At 34.5% G+C, this 20,000-nt stretch overlaps 1 protein-coding gene across 1 annotated transcript in view; it reads right to left on the bottom strand.

Annotated features, from left to right (window-relative positions):
* LOC137646980 (sodium-dependent dopamine transporter-like) overlaps positions 1–20,000 on the bottom strand; it is a 107,472-nt gene that overhangs the window by 2,001 nt on the left and 85,471 nt on the right. The window contains exon 5 of the mRNA XM_068380052.1: positions 4,848–4,954. Coding sequence (XP_068236153.1) covers positions 4,848–4,954 — 107 coding nt within the window. The remainder of the gene's footprint in view (positions 1–4,847; positions 4,955–20,000) is intronic.

Here is a 20,000-nt window from a genome sequence, read left to right as displayed (position 1 = left end):
TAATATGCATATGTTAGTTATTGATGGAAAGTATGAGGGTCTACATATAGTGAGAAGAATGAAGAGAAGAGATGGAAAGTACGAGGGACTACGTAAGGTCATGAACTAAGAGAGGAAATGAAAAGTACGAGGGACTACTAACAGTCATAAGAATGAAATTAGGAGATAAAAGAGTGTGAGGGGCTACTTAAAATGATAAGAATGAAGTGTAGAGATGGAAAGTACGAGAGACCACTAATAGTATTTGGAATGAAAATAGGAAATAGGAAGAACGATAGGGTACTTATAGTGATAAGAATGAGGAAAGTAAATAGAAAGTACGAGGGTTACTTACAGTCATAAGAATGAAGATAGGAGATGGAAAACACGAAGGTCTACTTATATTGATAAGATGGAAGAGCATGGAAAGCATGATGGGCTACTTACAATAATAGGCATGAAGATAGGATGTGGGAAGTATGATGAGGTACTTACAGTGATAGGAATAAAGATATGAGATGAAAAGTGTGATCAGATACCTACAGTGGGAAAAATGACAAGAAAAGATAGAAAATTAGAGAGGCTACTTACAGTCATAAGAATGATAGGAGATGGATAGGACGAGGGGCTACTCATAGTCACAGGGAGGAAGATAGGAGATGAAAAGGACGAGGACCTACTTATAATCAGAAGATTGATGAGATAAGATGGAAAGTCTGATGGGATACTTACAGTGATAATAATAATAAGGGGAGGTGTAAAGTAGGATGGGCTACTTATAGTGAGAAGAATTGATAGAGGAATTGGAATATATGAAGGGCTACTTATAGTCATAAGAATGAAAATAATCGATGAATTGTATGGGGGGCTACTTACAGTCAGAAGAATGAAGATAAGAGATGTAAAATACGAAGGGCTGCTTACAGTCAGAAGATTGAAGATAGGAGATGGAAAATATGAAGGGCTACTAATAGTCATTAGAATGAAGATAGGAGATGGAAAGTATGAGGGACTACTTACAGTCTTAAGAGTGAAGAGAGGAAATGAAAAGTACAGGTGGCCAAGATGGAAAGTAAGAGGGGCTACTTATAGTGATAAATGAAGAGAGGAGATGGACGTATGAGGGGCTACTTGCAATGATAAGAATAGAGGGAGAATATGGAAGTTGAGGGGCTACCTACAGTGATAAGAATGAAGAGAGGACATGGAACTAAGAAAGGCTACTTAGAATGATGTGGAGGAAAGCAAATGAGAGGTTTGAAAGCTTTAAAGTTGGAGAGAGTGATGAAAGAAGCAATTGTAAGAAGTGAGTGTTTTTTGTTTTTACATTTGCAGGCCGTAACTCCTCCTTTGGAGAGATTTTTTTTAATTGATTGTTGATGACCTGGCCTGTAATTGATTGTGTTAGACTGCTCTATTGGATTGTTTAACCGTTGATGATCTGGCCTGTTACGAATGATGATGATAATTATGATGATGATGATGATGACACCCATGACCCCGTAGAGTTGAGGCAGTTGTGGCACATTAAGACACTCTTCTGTTTACGATATAGTGGTAGTTTGCCGTTAAAAGACTGTTGGCCATTGTGTGGACGAAGGTTTCCACTCAGAAATATATAAAATATTTCTGTTTATATTTGTGGTTGAGGTCTATTTTAGTTTTAAGTTTTGTTAGGGTTTATTTGATTGCGAAAGGGTTTTTTTGTTAATTATATATTCAGTGTTAAGTTTTGGCTAGTTTTAAGTGTTTATTTTGATTGTGGATGGTTTATGATTTATTTTTAGTTTTAAGAAATATAGTTTTAAGGTTATATTTTGTTTTTGTTTCCCTTAAGTCTAAGAGTTCAGTTTATGATAACGTAAGGGGAAAGTTTGTACAGAGGAGACATTTGTCAGTTAGAGTGATTCAGGGGTGTGGGGGTTGTTATTGCAATATCCCGCCACAGTGATAAGAATAAAGTGAGGAGATGGAAGTATGAGGGGCAACTTACAGTGACAAGAATGAAGAGAGGAGAGGAAAAGTAGGATGGGATACTTATAGTGAGAAGACTGAAGAGAGGATATGGAAAGCACGATAAGCCACTTATGCCGGTAGGAATTATGATAGGATAAGGAAATTACAAGGGGCTACTTACAGTCTTAAGAGTGAAGAGAGGAAAGGGAAAGTACAAGTGGCTGCTAACAGTCATAAGAATTAAAAAGTACTAGGGGCTCCTTACAGTTAAAAGAATCAATAGACGAGATGGAAAATACTATGGACTACTTACGCTGGTAGGAACTATGATAAGAGATGGAAAGTACAAAGGGCTACTTACAGTCCTTAGAGTAAAGAGGGGAAATGGAAAGTTAGTGGCCACTTGCACTAATAAAAATTGAGAAGAGAGATTGGAAGTAGGAGAGGCTACTTACAGTCATAAGAATGATAAAATGGAGATGGAAAGTAAGATGGGCTACTGACAGTGATAAGAATGAAGGGAAGAGATACAAGTATGAGTGGCTACTTACAATGATAAGAATTAAGAGAAGATATGGAAGTATGAGGGGCTACTTAAAGTGATAAGAATAAAGGTAGGAGGTGGAAGTAAGAGGACTATTTAAAGTGATAAGAATGAAGATAGGATATGGAAAGTAAGAGTAGCTACTGACAGAGATAAGAATGAAATTAAGAGTTCGAAAATAGGATGGAATACTTATAGTAAGAAGACTGAAGAGAGGAAATGGAAAGTAATATGGGCTACTTACCATGATAGGAATTATGACAGGAGATGTATAGTACGAGACACTACTAACAGTCTTAAGAGCGGAGAGAGGAAAAAGGAAGTACAAGTGGCTGCTTATAATCAAAAGAATTAAGAAGGGATAAGGAAAGGACGTGGGGCTACTTACGGAGATAAGAATGAAGAGAGGAGATGGAAGTATGAGGGGCTAATTACAGTGATAAGACTGAATAGAGGAGATGAAAAGTAATAGGGGCTACTTAAAGTAATAAAACTAAGAGAGGAGATGGAAGTATGAGGGGCTACTTATAGTGATAAGACTAAATAGAGGAGATGGAAAGTTGGATGGCTACTTACAGTAATAAAAATGATGAGAGGAGATGGAAGTATGAGGGGCTACTTACAGTGATAAGACTTAATAGAGGAGATGGAAGGTAGGGGGGGGGCCTACGCACAGTGATAAAAACGAACAGGGGAGATGGAATTATGAGGGGCTACTTACGGTGATAAGACTTAATAGAGGAGATGGAAAGCACAAGGGGCTACTTACAGTGATAAAAATAAGGAAAGGAGATGGAAGTATGAGGGTTACTTACAGTGACCAGACTGAATAGAGGAGATGGAAGGTAAGAAGAGTTACTTAAAGTGATAAAAAAGGAGAGAGGAGATGGAAGTATGAGGGGCTACTTACAGTGACATGACTGAATAGAGGAGATGGAAAATAAAAGGTGCTACTTACAGTGATAAAAATGAAGAGAGGATATGGAAGTATGAGACGCTACTTTCAGTGAAAATAGTTAAGAGAGGAGATGGAAGTATGAGCTACTTAGAGTGATAAGAATGGACAGAGAAAATGGAAAGTTCAAGTGGCTACCTATAATGATAAGAATGAAGGGAGGTGATGGAAGTATGAAGGGGTACTTACAGTTATAAAAATGGAGAGAGGAGATGGAAGTATGATGGTTACTTACAGTGACAAGACTGAATAGAGGAGATGGAAGGTAAGAAGGGTTACTTAAAGTGATAAAAAATGAGAGAGGAGATGGAAGTATGAGGGGCTACTTACAGTGATGTGACTGACTAGAGGAGATGGGAAATAGAAGGGGCTACTTACAGTGATAAAAGTGAAGAGAGGAGATGGAAGTATGAGACGCTACTTTCAGTGGAAATAATTAAGAGAGGAGATAAAAGTATGAGTGGCTACTTACAGTCATAAGAATTAAGAGGGGAGATGGAAAGTAAGAAGGGCTACATACTAAGATAAGGATGAAAGGGGGAGATGGAAAGTACGATCTACTTACAGTGAAAAGAATGAAGAGAGGAGATGGAAAGTACGAGAGGACACTTACAATCAAAAGAAATAAGAGAGGAGATGGATTGTACGTGGGGATTCTTACAGTCATAAGAATGAAGAGAGGAGATGGAATGTAAGAGGGTCTACTTACAATGATAAGAATGTAGAGAGGAGTTGGAAGTATGAGGGGCTACTTATAGTAACAAGTATGAAGATAGGAGATCGAAAGTAGAATAGGCTACTTACGCTAGTAGGAATGATGATAGAAATGAAAAGTACAAAGGGCTACTTACAGTCTTAAGAATGAAGTGAGGAAATGGAAAGTACCAGTGGCTACTTACATTCATAAGATTTAAGAGGGAGATGGAAAGTAAGAGGGACTAATTTCAGGGATAAGAATGAAGGGAGGAGATGGAAAGTACGAGGAGCTACTTTCATTGATAAGAATGAAGTGATTAGATGAAAGGTTCGAGAGGACACTTAAAGTTATAAGAATGATTAGACGATATGGAAGTGTGAGGGAGTACTTACAGTGATAAGAATGAAGAGGGGAGATGGAATATACGAGGGGCTTCTTACAGTCATAAAATGGGAGAGAGATGGAAAGTAGCGGGGCTACTTATAGTCGTAAGAATGTAGATAGAAGATGGATAGTACGATGGGCTACTTAGAGTGATAAGAATGAAGGAAGGAAATGGAAAATAATAGGGGCTACTTACACATGGAAATGAAGAGAGGAGATAGAAAGTAAAAGGGTCTACTTACAGTAATAAAAATGAAGAGAGGAGATAGAAATTACGAGGAGCCACTGACACATAGGAATGAAGGGAGGTGATATAAATAGGAACTACTTACAGTAATAAGAATGAAGAGAGGAGATATCACTTTCCAGCACACTCGCCAGTAGAGTTTTGGCTTGAAGTTAAGCATATGCTGGATGTCAGCACAAAATTGTTGCAAACCTGTGAAGAAAACTATAAATTTATTAAATATATTTGCAAATCGAAGGTTACACACACTCATACAGAGGGGGCCACCATACTTTCCTTGCATTAAAAAAAAAGTTCTACACTAGCAAAATACAATTTCCCTTCTTTTGAAATAGTTGAATCCTTTTCTAGTCACCAGTAGTAGTCCTACTCCAAAGAATTCTCAGATATATCCAACTAATTAGATAGCTTGGATCAGAGATTCTCAAACTTTATTACTTAGTGGCGCATTTATGATATACCCTGAACTTTGACGGCGCACCAACTCTACAGTCAGTGTAATTATAACTATCATTATATAAGCCTACTACATATTCAACTGACACAAAGGTACGCAATATGTAAGGCTACCAATGATATTAGTTCAAATGTGTGTACACATGGGTAATGGTTATGATGATGATGATAATAATAATAATAATAATGATAATAATAATAATAATGATAATAATAATAATAATTGTGATTATTATCTTTTCTATTATCATATATGAAAGAATTAATGAGCATATGGGAATGATGTACAATATACATTCCTGTTGTAGATTAAACATACCTGATTAATGTGACACTTGCGTCTGTCTGGATTTGCATATTCTTTCGATGTTAGGAGGGACACTGGACAAGCACACTCTCATTTCCTCTTCAACACTCAGCAATCTAGACCTCTTCTTAGTTATGATGTTTGTGAATGTTGAAAATCCTAGTTCCTACAGATATGAGGTCGAGAACTGGAGCAATATTTTCTGGGCTTTTATGGCTATATGAGGGTGTTCCTTTCCAATTCTTATCCCAAAGCTTTCTTGCGACATCCAAGTACTCCAGTTTTAGTGTGCGGGCATTACGGATGCTAATTAGTTCCTCTTCTTCAAGGATACTAAGTTGTGGCTTGCTTGAGGGATCAAGGATGAAAGGATTTCTTACACAATCATATTGATCAGCAGATATATTAGGGAAATGTTTTTCAATGTTCAATTCTAGAATTTCAAGGTGCTCCTTGATGAGTGGAATGATGTCTGTATATTTAGTTTCAGCAGTCTTTTGAAACATATCGACATTGCCATCACTCAACCTATCTTTCCAAAACCTTATTTTCTCCAGCAAGCCCTTTATTTTGTCAGAGGATGTTAACATATTCTCATTTTTCCCTTGCATACTAGTATTAACCTTGTTTAATGGTTCAAATATATCCGCCAGGTAGCATAACTTTGCGCTCCAAATTTCCTCAGCCAGTAGTTCACAAAATTCAGGTTTTTCCTGAGGAGTAAAGAAAACTATCATTTCCTGACGCAGTTCATGTACTCTCGTCAACATTTTGCCTCTTGATAGCCACCTAACCTCTGTATGGAGGAGAAGGCCTTTGTGGGCAGATCCCATCTCTTCACAGAGAAAAGAAAAAAGTCTTGTCTGCTTTGGTCTGCTTTTTAATAAGTTTACCATCTTTACAACACTTTCAAGCACAAGTTTTAATTCCTGTCCAAGTGTCTTTGCAATAAGATTTTCACGATGTAAGAAACAATGTTTTGTAATCAGTGTGGGTTTTCCTTCTGCGCTAATGACACAAAACCTTTAACTGATCCCACCATAGATGGACAACAATCTTTGCAAATTCCCACACATAAGTTCCATGTCAGTCCCATTTCTTTCAAATATTCTGCTACAGAGGAGAATATGTCATGTCCTGAAGTTTGCACAAGTTCTTTGCAGCACAAAAATTGTTCAGTTATATTATTATCAGCAATATATCTAATAAACACTAGTAATTGAGATTTACCTCCAATATCAGTTGATTCGTCTGGTTGCAGCGCAAACATTTTATCTCTCATAATCTCACTGACAGTCTTTTCAATGTCAGACAACATATCCTTGATTCGTCTACCAATAGTGTCGTCCGAGACAGGTATTTTTTTTTTTTTTACTTCTTTTTCAGCCTCATTACCAAAGTTTTCACTACAGCACAACAAGTTGGAAGAAAATTTGACTCTGCAACTGAATGAGGTTTCATATGTTTTGCCGTCTGCTCTGCCACTAAATAACTTTGCTCTCTGTATTTTATCTGCTACCTTAACTTTTTTCTCAAATCTAAGTCTTCGTTGTTTGTTATCTTTCAAAAGTCTCTTGAAGTAATCCTTTTCATTTTCATAGGAGTCATTTGACAGCACAATGCCGCAAACAACGCACTTTGGTCATGGACTAAACTCGTCATCACAGCAAGTAAACACAATTTCTAGATAACTCTCGTTATACAAGCGAAATGATTTACTGTGGATGTCCTTGCTGCTATGTGTACGTTCTGAGGCCACCCTTGGACCTGAAGAACTAGACAAGGTTTCAGCTATCACTTCACTTTCCCTGGTTGGACCTGCACAAACAATCTCACTTTGAAGCGTCACTTCACTTTCCCCTATCGGATATGAACAAGAAGGCTGGCTTTCAGTAGTTAATCTTGCTTCATTTTCAGCGTCTTCTACACGTATACCTTATGAATCATTATCAACTTTCACTCCATCTCTGCTGCTGTCAATGTCAACAAGACGTTTGCATTTTCTTATGATGAACTTTTCCATGTTTTAGAAGGTTCAGTCTTATTACCGCCACAGTAATAACACATAACATACACAACGGTCAAAGATACAATGTTACTGACTGGTACCTTCCTCCCACTCAGCTAGGATGAACGTTGGGAGAGGGGAACGGACTGAGTACCTAGCCGCGGTACAGACGAGAGGTTTACGTGTATAGTACTCGTATTATTTTGTAAAGGGAATGTGTTCTTCACACCCACACACACACACACATAGTCATACATACATACATACATGCATGCAGACACATACACACACTATATATATATATATATATATATATATATATATATATGTATGTATATATATACATATATGTTTATATAAACATATATATATATATATATATATATATATATATATATATATATATATATATATATATATATATATATATATATATATATATATATATATATATATAAAATTCATGTATATTGTACACCTATCCATGAAATTTTCGCGGCACCCTTTGGGGATACTCGGGGCGCAGTAGGGCGCCGCAGCGCACAGGTTGAGAATCACTGGCTTAGATACATGGATGATAACCTACCTCCTTTGGCAAACTTTGAGCATCAGGTGCTCCAACACATATTATTAATCAAAATGAACAATTTGCCTAGTCTTTGCCCTCATGTGACAGTGATTGGATAATTTCCTTGAATCTTCTAGCTCCCAGTATGTTCAATGGATCTCTCGAAGAGTACGAACATATTGAACCTTGGCACTGCTTACCATTGGGTTGATACTCTTTGGATGTTCTGGAAGACATCACTATCATAAGTATAGAAAGCTTTCCATACAATGAAGCTCCTTAGTCTCAATTAGGGTAGAATTTGGGTATTGCTTGGGACATTTTCCAGGCTACGCACCAATCTTTACAGATAGTACATACTATGGTTAAATGATTCATGTGGAGTTATTCCTAGAAGACAATTAATTTGATACCTTACTCAAACAGGGTACCACCATTCATTTAGCCTATAGACATATTTGGTTATTTTGATCATACCTTTGACAAACACGATCATTAGGAAAATCTTACTTGGTAAATTATCGTCAATGAAAGAAAAGTTTATAGATGTGCTATTTCTTGAGATCGCTTCCTAGAGATTAATAATTCTGATATTACCATTCACAAAAAAAAAAAAAAATATGAAATTCTTATCTCTGTCCAATATTTAAGATGCTTCTGACAAGAACAGCTCAAAAAGATAATAAAAAATCAAATGCAATGCACTCTAAAGTAGATCTCGTAAGGTATGTGTGCGAAGCATATGACCAGCATTGTTTTCTTCCTTTAATAGGTTATATTTAAACTATGTAATCTATCCCGAATCAGGAGTAGGCCTAGATAATTCCTAGGACAAGACGACAAATTTAAATTTTTGATATCCTGTAAGCCTCCTAATAACTTGCATTATATTAATTTCACTCCAGGTCATTCTAAAATGACATAACACCGAGTACATAGAGGATGAATTTACCAAATGTAAAGAAAGAGCTATGCGTATTTTTGCTATCCTAAATATTGTTTCAAAAAAAGAATTGCTTTTAGACCGTCCTTTAAGGGGAAAAAATCAATGAATGACACAATGTTTACAATTTCCTACAAGCTAGAAAAAAAAAAACTAAATATAATTGTAGTGTTTATATATAACTTCACATATCAAAAATACATTAACAAACATAGCTTTAGAAGTGATAATGATAAAACATATAGTATTCCACTGGCATGTTAAAATTCAGATTATTTCAGCCAAACATCTAAAGGGGTACCTATAAAAAACAATCAACATAAGATTGTAGTATCAAAAGACCACTCTAATAATTGATATGCTGTCCACTGACTTGACCCACAAACAACTGGTCGAAGTGTAATAGTGAAACCAAGTATATATCTTTACTAAAAGAAATATTTTGGAATCCTTGTTGATTACGGGTACAAAAAAAAAAAAAAAAAAAATAACACGCATTCAAACCATGTTTTTTTCAATGATAATGTTTTTCCCCTTTTGTTAAACTTAACTTTTCTCCGGTCATCAAGAATCTTGACCTCATACAGATCTCTTCTTCTACGTAAATACGATATATGGAAGTTTGACAAAGCACTATGTTAGTCTATGTATGACATTTATAGACTATGAGAAAGTTTTTCATTCAGTAATAAGGAAAACACTTCTAAAGACAAGGAATAGATGAATCTTGTGTTAGAAAACTTGATGATATCTGTAGGCCTACAGAAATTACAGCAATACTAAAACTACTTAAAGATAGTGAAAAAATTCTGATTGAGAAAGGAATTAGACAGGGAGACAAAATCTTTTCTAGATTATTCACAGCATGTCTAGAAGAAGTTTTTAAAAATTTAGATTAGGAATATGTTTCACTTAATATTAATTGGGAATACCTTAAAACTTAAGATTTGCAGATGACATAATTGTGTTTAGTGAATCATGGAAGGAAATACAGAAGATGATAGAAGACTTGAATAGAGAAAATATAAATGTAGGACTAAAAAAGAATATGAGTAAAACTATCATAATGTTCACTGAAAATGTAGAGACACAACAAATAGCAGTTATGGACGAACCTCTAGAGATTGTTAGGAAATACCTGTACCCAGGGCACACAGTAAGTGTTACCCCATGAAATGAGACCAAAATTAATAGAAGGATAAACAAGGGATGGGGAGCATTTCGTAAACAAAATTAAATTACCTTATTAGATAGCCTTAACAATTTTAACTAACGAATCTGAAACTTGAAGCCTTGCTAAATCATTAAAACATAAGTTAGTTACAACTCAAAGACCTAGAGAAATGATAATGATAGGAATAAGAGCAACATGGATACGATAGCAAACTAGAGTATATTCTAACTAAAATTAAGAAAAAGACAGGGGCAGGACATATAATGAGAATGACGGATAATTAGCAGATGGACATTAAAGATAACAGAATGGGTCCCAAATGGTTGCAAAAAAAAAGCAGAGGGAGAAAGAAAAGACAATGGATTGAGAAACTAAGAAAGTTTGTGGGTGTGGACTGTCATAGATACACAATAAACAGACGGAAGTGGAAGGATATGACTGAGGCGTATATTCTGCAATGGACAAGTAATGGCTGATGATATGTATATGTATATATATATATATATATATATATATATATATATATATATAAATTCATATATATGCGTGTGCATGTATATACATATACAATTATAAATATATATATATATATATATATATATATATATATATATATATATATATATATATATATATATGTATATATATATATATATATATATATATATGCATATATATAAATATATATACATATATATGTATATATATGCATATACACATATAGATGCATATATATATATATATATATATATATATATATATATAATATATATACAAATATATATATAATATATATATATATATATATATATATATATATATATATTATGTATATATATATATGTATATATATATATATATATATATATATATATATATATATATATATATATATGTATATATAATGTGTATACATATATATCTGTATATATATATATATATATATATATATATATATATATATATATATATATATATATATATATATATATATATAGAATATGAGAAAGCTTTTGATTATGCCAAAACTTCAGCAGCAATGAAATCCCTACAAAGAGAAGTAACTGAAGAATCTTATGTTGCAACACTTAAAGATATTTATACAGGAAGTACAGCAATCCTAAAACTACATAAATATAGTTAGAAAATTCTGATTGAGAACGGAATTAGACAGGGAGACCCCATATCTCCTAAATTATTCACAGCATCTCCAGAAGAAGTTTTGAAGAATTAACATAGGGAAAGTGTATGAATTAATATTAATGGGGAATGCCTTAGGAACTTGAGATTTGCATATAACATACTCGTGTTTAGTGAATCATTTGAGCAATTACAAAAGATTATAGAAGATCGGAATAGAGAAAGCAGGATTGTAAGACTGATAATGAATGATTAAAACCAATGTAATATTTAATAAAAATGCATACACAACAAATAAGAGTTAAGGACTAGCCTCTAGAGATTGTTAATGAATATAAATTCTTCGGACAGACCGAAAGTGTTTCCCCAGGACACGAGACCGAAATTAAAAGAAGGATAGGCATGGGATGGAGACCATTTGGTGAAGAAAATGAGATTATTAAAGGGTGAGATGTAACATGGATACGGATGCAAACTAAAGTAGAGGATATTCTAACAACTTGAAAGAAAAAGAAATGGATATGGGCAGGACATATAATGAAAACGACAGACAATTGACGGATTTAAGAATATAACAGAATGGGTTTCTAGAGGTTGTAAAAGAAATAGAGGAAGGAAGAGAAGACAATGGATCGACAAACTAAGGAAGTTTGCGGGCGTAAACTGGCATAAAAAGACCATAAACAGACGCAAGTGGAGGGAGATGTTTGAGTCCTTTGTTTTGCAGTGGACTAGTAATGGCTGATGATATATATATATATATATATATATATATATATATATATATATATATATATATATATATATATATATATATATATATATATGACAGCAGGCCGGGAGGAAAAAGGAAACGAAGATTAGACAAGCGCTTTCGTGTTATTATTACACCTCTTCACGGTCTTATGGTTTAAAAATACAATTAGAATACAAAGAAACCTCTGTGGTGACGTAAAACAGACGTAATTGGAAAGCTGCTAAAGAACTTATATTTTGTAAAGATTTTGTAAAAAGGAATATCATTGAAACAGTTTTAATTAAGAAAAATTTCGAAGATCTGCTTAACACCAGTTCAGGTATGTACAAACTGGATGAATTTCTTGTAAACAACATTTTTAAACAACTAACTTTTAAGTAATTTGTAATTTGCTAATTTCTTCTGTTTTACGTCACCACAGAGGTTTCTTTGTATTCTAATTGTATTTTTAAACCATAAGACCGTGAAGAGGTGTAATAATAACACGAAAGCGCTTGTCTAATCTTCGTTTCCTTTTTCCTCCCGGCCTGCTGTCATCTTGAGACATCGCACGTACCAGCGATTTGTCATTAATATATATAAATATATATATATATATATATATATATATATATATATATATATATATATATATATATATATGCCCACACACATGTATATATATATATATATATATATATATATATATATATATATATATATATATATATATGTATATATACATATATATATATATATATATATATATATATATATATATATATATATATATATATATATATATATATATATATATATATATATACATATATATATATATATATGTATGTGCGCGCGTGCGTGTGTGTGTATGAATGCGTGTGTGCGTGCGCGCACGTGTGTTTGTATTAACCAATATAGGAGATAAACCAATCAGATCACGCTGTTCAGTATCCTTTTTCATGATTTGGTCAGTGACTGCAAGATCACTCTTCTAGTCTAATGTATCATTCAGTATCCTAGGTTGTTCTGTTCGCTTTTACGAATACGCAATATCTCTACCGATTGTAAAGTTTTTAGAAGGCTAATGTATTAATTTTTTGTTGAAAAAATTTTTTTGGGATATTTTATCCTATTTTAAGTGTCCTTGTTATCTTTTTAAATGTTAAAGTTTTTAGGATGTATATGTTTGAAAGATGAAATTTATCTGGGCTGGGTCTGCAAAAATTGAGCTTAACTCATTGGGCTGGTAGCTCCCCCTCTTTTGAAAATAAATAAAAGGTAAGATTAAATCAACAAGAAGGAATTTTTTTTACTGCCAAGTACTTCTTCCCGGTCAAGGATTCGATTCTTTTCTGCCAAATTTGAATGAAGGCAACAGTTGATTTGGACCTGCGACTTCATTGCAAGAGTTTAAATTTTAGGCAAGATAAGTAATCTGGAAGTAGAGTGAAGTACATAATACCTACATACATGCGTACACACACACACACACACACACACACATATATATATATATATATATATATATACTTATTTATATATATATATACACAAACATACATATATATATATATATATATTTATATATATATATATATATATATATATATACATATATATACATATGTGTGTATGCACCTAATAAATCACACACATACACGCTCGCACACACATACTCGCACACAGATATACATATATATATATATATATATATATATATATATATATATATATATAAAATATATATATATATATATATATATATATATATATATATATATATATATATATATATATATATATATATATATATATACATATATATAAGTATATATATATATATATATATATATATATATATATATATATATATATATATATATATATATATATATAAATATATAATATCATACACAATCTCTCGAGTTCCAAAATCACTTGTTTGTTTTTACATAAATCTGTTATATTTGAATGATATTAGTACACGAGCTCTGAGACAATTATAAAACTCCCAGACAGCAATATATAAAAACACTGAATATCCAAAAGTCTCTTAAGTACACTCGTAATAAAACTTGGTAATTATTATTAATAACTATTCAAACAACCTCTTACTTCGATTCTTTGAAAGGGATAGGAGTGAGTACTGAAATAAACACTGGTGATTGAGATAATACACTCTTTACAAAAATATATATATTTTATAAAAATTAAAACACTTTGAAAGAATTTACATAAGAAAATAAATCACGCGAAATATTAAGTCTGAGCAAAACTTAGATTTAGACAAAAGAAATGATACACTTCAAGAATTATATAATCACTTGACTCGAAATATTAAAACTACATAAAGCCTTAGACTAAGACAAAAGAAATAAATACTTATGAAAATTATACAATCACTTGTTTCACTTGAAATCAAATTTTACACCAACATTTAATCTTGATACTTAATGAAAATAGTTGACCTCTAGCACTCAAATGCTAGAACTCTTAAAGAAATTACATAAAGTAACTGATAAACATAAGAGTTTAGCTCACACTAAGTTAACCAGATAGCGATAAAAATATACTTCACGTTTTCGCACAACCCTTTCAGGGCCAGCTACAGAAATTTATATAACACCAGCACAGGTAATGGCACAATAAATTGAAAACACCTCTAAAGACTTCCTTAACGTTTCAACACACTACACATGATGTATGTTATTTAAACTTATACACTTTGGAGAGGACTCACTCGAGGCACCAGAGGAAGAGAGGATGAAGTTTGGCTCTTTCACATGAAATGTTGTTTCTCTTCTGCCTTACGCATCTCTAGGGCCACATATATATTGACTTAGTAACATCTAGATTATTCTAGATAGATTATCCTCGTAGATAAACACTTACGCTGAGGTTTTCAAAAACCTTCCAAAGCACGTGGTAAATATAAGGATTGTGTATTTTCTCACAATACCTAATGAAACTATAAAAAAAATTACATAACGCCCTTGTTCATACCTCGTAAGGTCATATATCATTCTTAAAGGGCTTACATAAGTCTTCGTAACAAAATATGTCAAATATAAAGTAATTTCTTAAAAATAACGCAAATTTACATATAATGACCTAAATAAAGAACACAATGAAATTAACAACGAAAGTCTTACGTAATTTACATACAAAACTCACCTTATGAGCTAGCTATTCACCTCTTAAATACACAAATGGAATACATAAAAAAATACATGAATATATATATATATATATATATATATATATATATATATATATATATATATATATATATATATATATGTGTGTGTGTGTGTCCTAATCTTGTATGCAAAATATATTAATGACCTTCTTAAGAGTACTATGACTCAAAAATATTAAACTGCGATCACTGAACTCTGTTATAAGTGACATGTACCAAGTTTCATAAGGTAATATGTGAAGACCCTATTGGTGACAGTATATTTCCATCACAATGGAGAATTCCACAAAACCTAACAATTCAGCATATTGACAGAGAGACATTGTATTTTACTTGCCGAGGGTTAGGCAGTACCATTCGAGTGATCATTAGACAAGGTACTCGCCTGGGATTATCGGCTGTGTACAGTGTATCCACGAACCTTTTTGTAAAAAAGTGGAAAAAACTCATGTTCCGATGTCTCATTATCCGTTGACATGGGACATAATTAGTGCCAAGTATAAAAATACATTTGTTTGTATATGCTGTGAGTGAAGTTGTTCTTTAACCGGTAAAATAAAAGTTCAAGATGCCTAGATACACAAGGATTAACATAGCAGGCGCTGCTACTGGGAGTGATGAAAGCGAAGGAGCAGTCGGTTATAGTGATGTCGATGAAGAATATAGACGAGAACAACGAACGTAGGACTTGGAAAAAAAGTTAGATAACCTAGCCGAGTTAATAAACAGATTCTTAGTTGAACGAGAAAAGGAGCGGCGCGCAACCACAGCACATTCGATGTCCATGAACGAAGTTGAAACGCACACAAGTGGAAGCACACATGCAAAACCGAGTGAAGATACACAAAACGTCGTAGTTCGAAAATTGCCAGAACTCCAGGCAAGTGTTAGGCCTTTTGATGATCAGCAGCCTAACAATTCCAATTCCTTCCCCTGAATGTAGATCTGGGGTTGGTGAATCCCTTAATAGAGATTTAGCTAAAATTAGTGTATGGTGCAAATTATGGGGTATGAAGTTGAATCCTATCAAAACTCAAAGTATGATTGTAAGTAGGTCAAGGACGGTGGCTCCTCAACATCCGGATCTCAGTATTGATAATGTTTCTTTAAATTTGTATGACTCTTTCAAAATTTTAGGTGTGATTCTCGACAGCAAATTTACTTTTGAGAAACATATAAGGTCTGTGGTTTCTTCAATTGCACAAAAAATTGGCTTATTGAGAAAGTCTTTTAAGATTTTCAGTGATCAATCTATTCTGAAGAAGTGTTTTAATTCTTTCATTCTACCTTGTTTTGAGTATTGTTCTCCTGTCTGGTCTTCAGCTGCTGATTCTCATCTTAATTTGTTGGACAGAAACTTACGGTCTATTAAATTTCTTATTCCTGATCTAGATATTAATCTCTGGCACCGTCGTTCAATTAGTTCATTATGCATGTTGCATAAGATTTTTCATAACTCTGACCATCCTTTACATTCAGATCTCCCTGGACAATTCTATCCTGTTCGTAATGCTAGGCAGGCAGTTAATTCTAATAGCCAGGCCTTCTCCATCATGAGGCTCAATACTAAGCAGTACTCTAGAAGTTTTATTCCAGCTGTTACCAAGTTGTGGAATGATCTTCCTAATCGGGTAGTTGAATCAGTAGAACTTCAAAAGCTCAAAATTGGAGCAAATGGTTTTTTGTTGACCAGGCAGACATGAGTCTTTTTATAGTTTATATATGACTTATTTGTTTTTGACGTTGTTAATAGTTTATATATGACATATCTGTTTTGACGTTGTTACTTTTTTTAGAATGATTTATTGTTAATTTGTTCTCTTCATTTATTTATTTCCTTATTCCCTTTCCTCACTGGGCTATTTTTCCTATTGGACCCCCTGGGCTTATAGCATCTTGCTTTTCAATTTAGGGTTGTAGCTTGGATAGTAATAATAATAATAAAAGGGTTTCAATCGATCGAAGTGTTTTTGAGAGACTTTGAGGTAGCCACATATGGGTGGTCAGAAAGAGAAAAAGCAATTCAAGTAATTAGGTTGCTGAAAGATGCTCCAGCAATGGAGGTAATGTGTTGGCCACAAGACAGTTTAAGAAGTTATATAGAAATAAAACGACGTTTAATAGAGAAATATACCATACCTAATCGAGGAAGGGGGACATGAAAGAAAATTTCCAACCCAAAATTCAGAAAGGTGAATCCGTTCTTAGTTTTGCAACTCACCTTTTTCGGGATTGTGATTTGTTTGCTACAAGGAGTGCCAATCTCCCAGAAGGTGATAAAAAAGCAATTGCCCGTAAACTTATTCGCAGATTAGTAAACCCGTATTTATGTGGTTATTGGTTCGATGACAATCGCTCGTTAGCAGACGTAGTGATGGCGATACAAAATATTCTAGAAAGTTTGCCAGAAGAAAAAATGACCGAGATTAACTGCCCCAATTCCGAGAAGGTGGCAGCTATGGGAGGCACTCACCAACCCCCAAAGTGGGAGAGGGGAGAACTTAGTCAGCAGGTGAAAAGAGTCTTCAGATGTTGGCAGTGTGGGGGAGAGGAGCAGCAACGAGTGTAGTGCCCCACCCTAGGATCCCCCGGCTGTTACACTTGTCAGGCCTACGGTCATCTATCTCGAGAGCGTCCAGCAAAAAACACCAAGGGCGGGCACGCTGTGGCACACAAACACACACACACGCACACACACACCACCCCCGCCCTACATCCGAGGAAAAGGAAACACCGGAAGGGGGAAACGAGGGTAATTGGTGGCCCCCTGCCCCCCCCCCCCCCCACGAAAACAGAAGCAGTCGAGCGAGCAGTGGTGAGCCCATCGGTACCCACGACCGCACTCCCGCAGTACCAGAGACAGGAGCGGGGGCCAGCGGTATTGCAAGAGAGATCGTTGGCAAGTGCCCCACATATCCTAATGAGCGGCTAGGAATGTTAGTAATCAGGATTGACCCACAAGATAAGTCCACTCGAGCTCTAATCGACACAGGAGCCAGCATTTTGCTTATTGAAAAAGGAATCTCTTTAAACCCACTACAGTTAGCAGCATCCATGATCCTCAACACGCTAGGAGGAAATAAGCCGCAGGCAGGGCATATGACGATCGTCAACTTTAAGGTGGGATCTGTGAAGTTTACACGTGATTGTTTTGTCTTGCCCCCCTTGGGAATTCCAGGAATCGAAGCTATAATGTGATTAGGTTTTATTATGGGTAATCAAATATAAATTATTTGGGGAAAAGATAGAATAAACGTAAAAGCAGGAGAGTGCCTTTTGCCTATAGAAAGTCATGAGAGAGTAAGTGCTTGTGCGGGAACGAAGAGACGATTAAGTAAGGTAACAGCTGTACATGAAAGAGGAGAAGGTATTGCCTCCCCAGACACTTACAAGCATATCAGTGACCCCGTGTCAGCCTCTTCCGGAGGGAACCAAGGTCGTAGTTAAACCCCATGACAGATGGGCACACATATTCTTAGAGGGCTTGTCAGAAATAAAAGAGAACAGAGCTGATATAACGATAGCTAATTTACCAAATGAAAGAGTTGTGTTAGGAAGTGATTCTGTTTGTGAATTAGAGTTATGTGAAATTCCTAATAATGGGATCTTGGGAGACATAACTACAGCCCGCACAGACCAACGTACTCAGAACTTGATTATGCAAGCTCGAAAACTATGTCCACCAGAATATCAACCTGTAGTTAGTAATGTTGTTAATAACTATTCCAATGTAATTGCAATTGGAGACAAGCCACCCGGAAGGATTGATCGATTTCACTTTAGCATTGAAACTGGGCAGGCGGAGCCAATCAGGTCAAGGCCTTATAAAGTACCCATTCATTTCCAGGGAGAGATAGAAAGGGAAATTAGCAAATTAAGGGAACAAGGGATTATCCAAGAGAGCAAATCTCCCTGGGCTTCTCCAAGTGTAGCTATGGCTCGGTAAGATTTCGTGTTGATAATAGGAAGTTGAATGCAGTCACTAAAGATACTGCTTTTCCATTGCCCTCGATGGAAGAATTACTTGTGAAGGTATGGGATAGTAAATATTTTACAACTGTTGATTTAAAATCTGGATACTATCAAATACCCATTCAGGAAGACAATAAATGTAAAACGTCATTTATAGCTAACGATCAACTATTTCAGTTTAATTTTCTTCTTTTCGGTGTTAACAATGCTCCAAGTCATTTTTCTAGAGTAATGGTGGCAGTTTGGCTTCCTTAATTGGCCATATTGTTCTTGTTTGTTTAGACAATATAATTACAGGGAAAACAGCCGAAGAACATAATAACAATATTTGTAAAGTTTTAGAAGCATTGCGACGTAATGGTATGAAAATGAATTTGTAAAAGTGCAAATTTTTCTGTAAACATGCCGAATTTTTAGGTCATATAATAACCCCAGAAAGTATCCAACCCTGCTCCAGTAAAGTAGAAGCTATTAGAGATTTGCCCAGGCCACGTACCCCTAAGGAAGCAGCTGGTTTCCTTGGGCTCGCCGGGTATTACCGTAAATTCATAAGAGGTTTTGGAGAGATAGGTAGACCCTTAGATGCTTTAAAGAAACAAAAAGTAATAAATTGGGGAGTGGAAGAAGAAAGGGCCTTTAATCGTTTGAAAGCTGCCTTAACTTGCAATGATTTACTCATATATCCTAGATTTGATAGTCCCTTTCCAGTGACAACAGATGCGAGTAGCGTAG

Source organism: Palaemon carinicauda, chromosome 9 (genome assembly GCF_036898095.1).
Source record: "Palaemon carinicauda isolate YSFRI2023 chromosome 9, ASM3689809v2, whole genome shotgun sequence".
Taxonomy (NCBI): domain Eukaryota; kingdom Metazoa; phylum Arthropoda; class Malacostraca; order Decapoda; family Palaemonidae; genus Palaemon; species Palaemon carinicauda.
The sequence above is the reverse complement of the archived record's forward strand: the minus strand, read 5'-3'. Positions and strand labels throughout refer to the sequence as shown.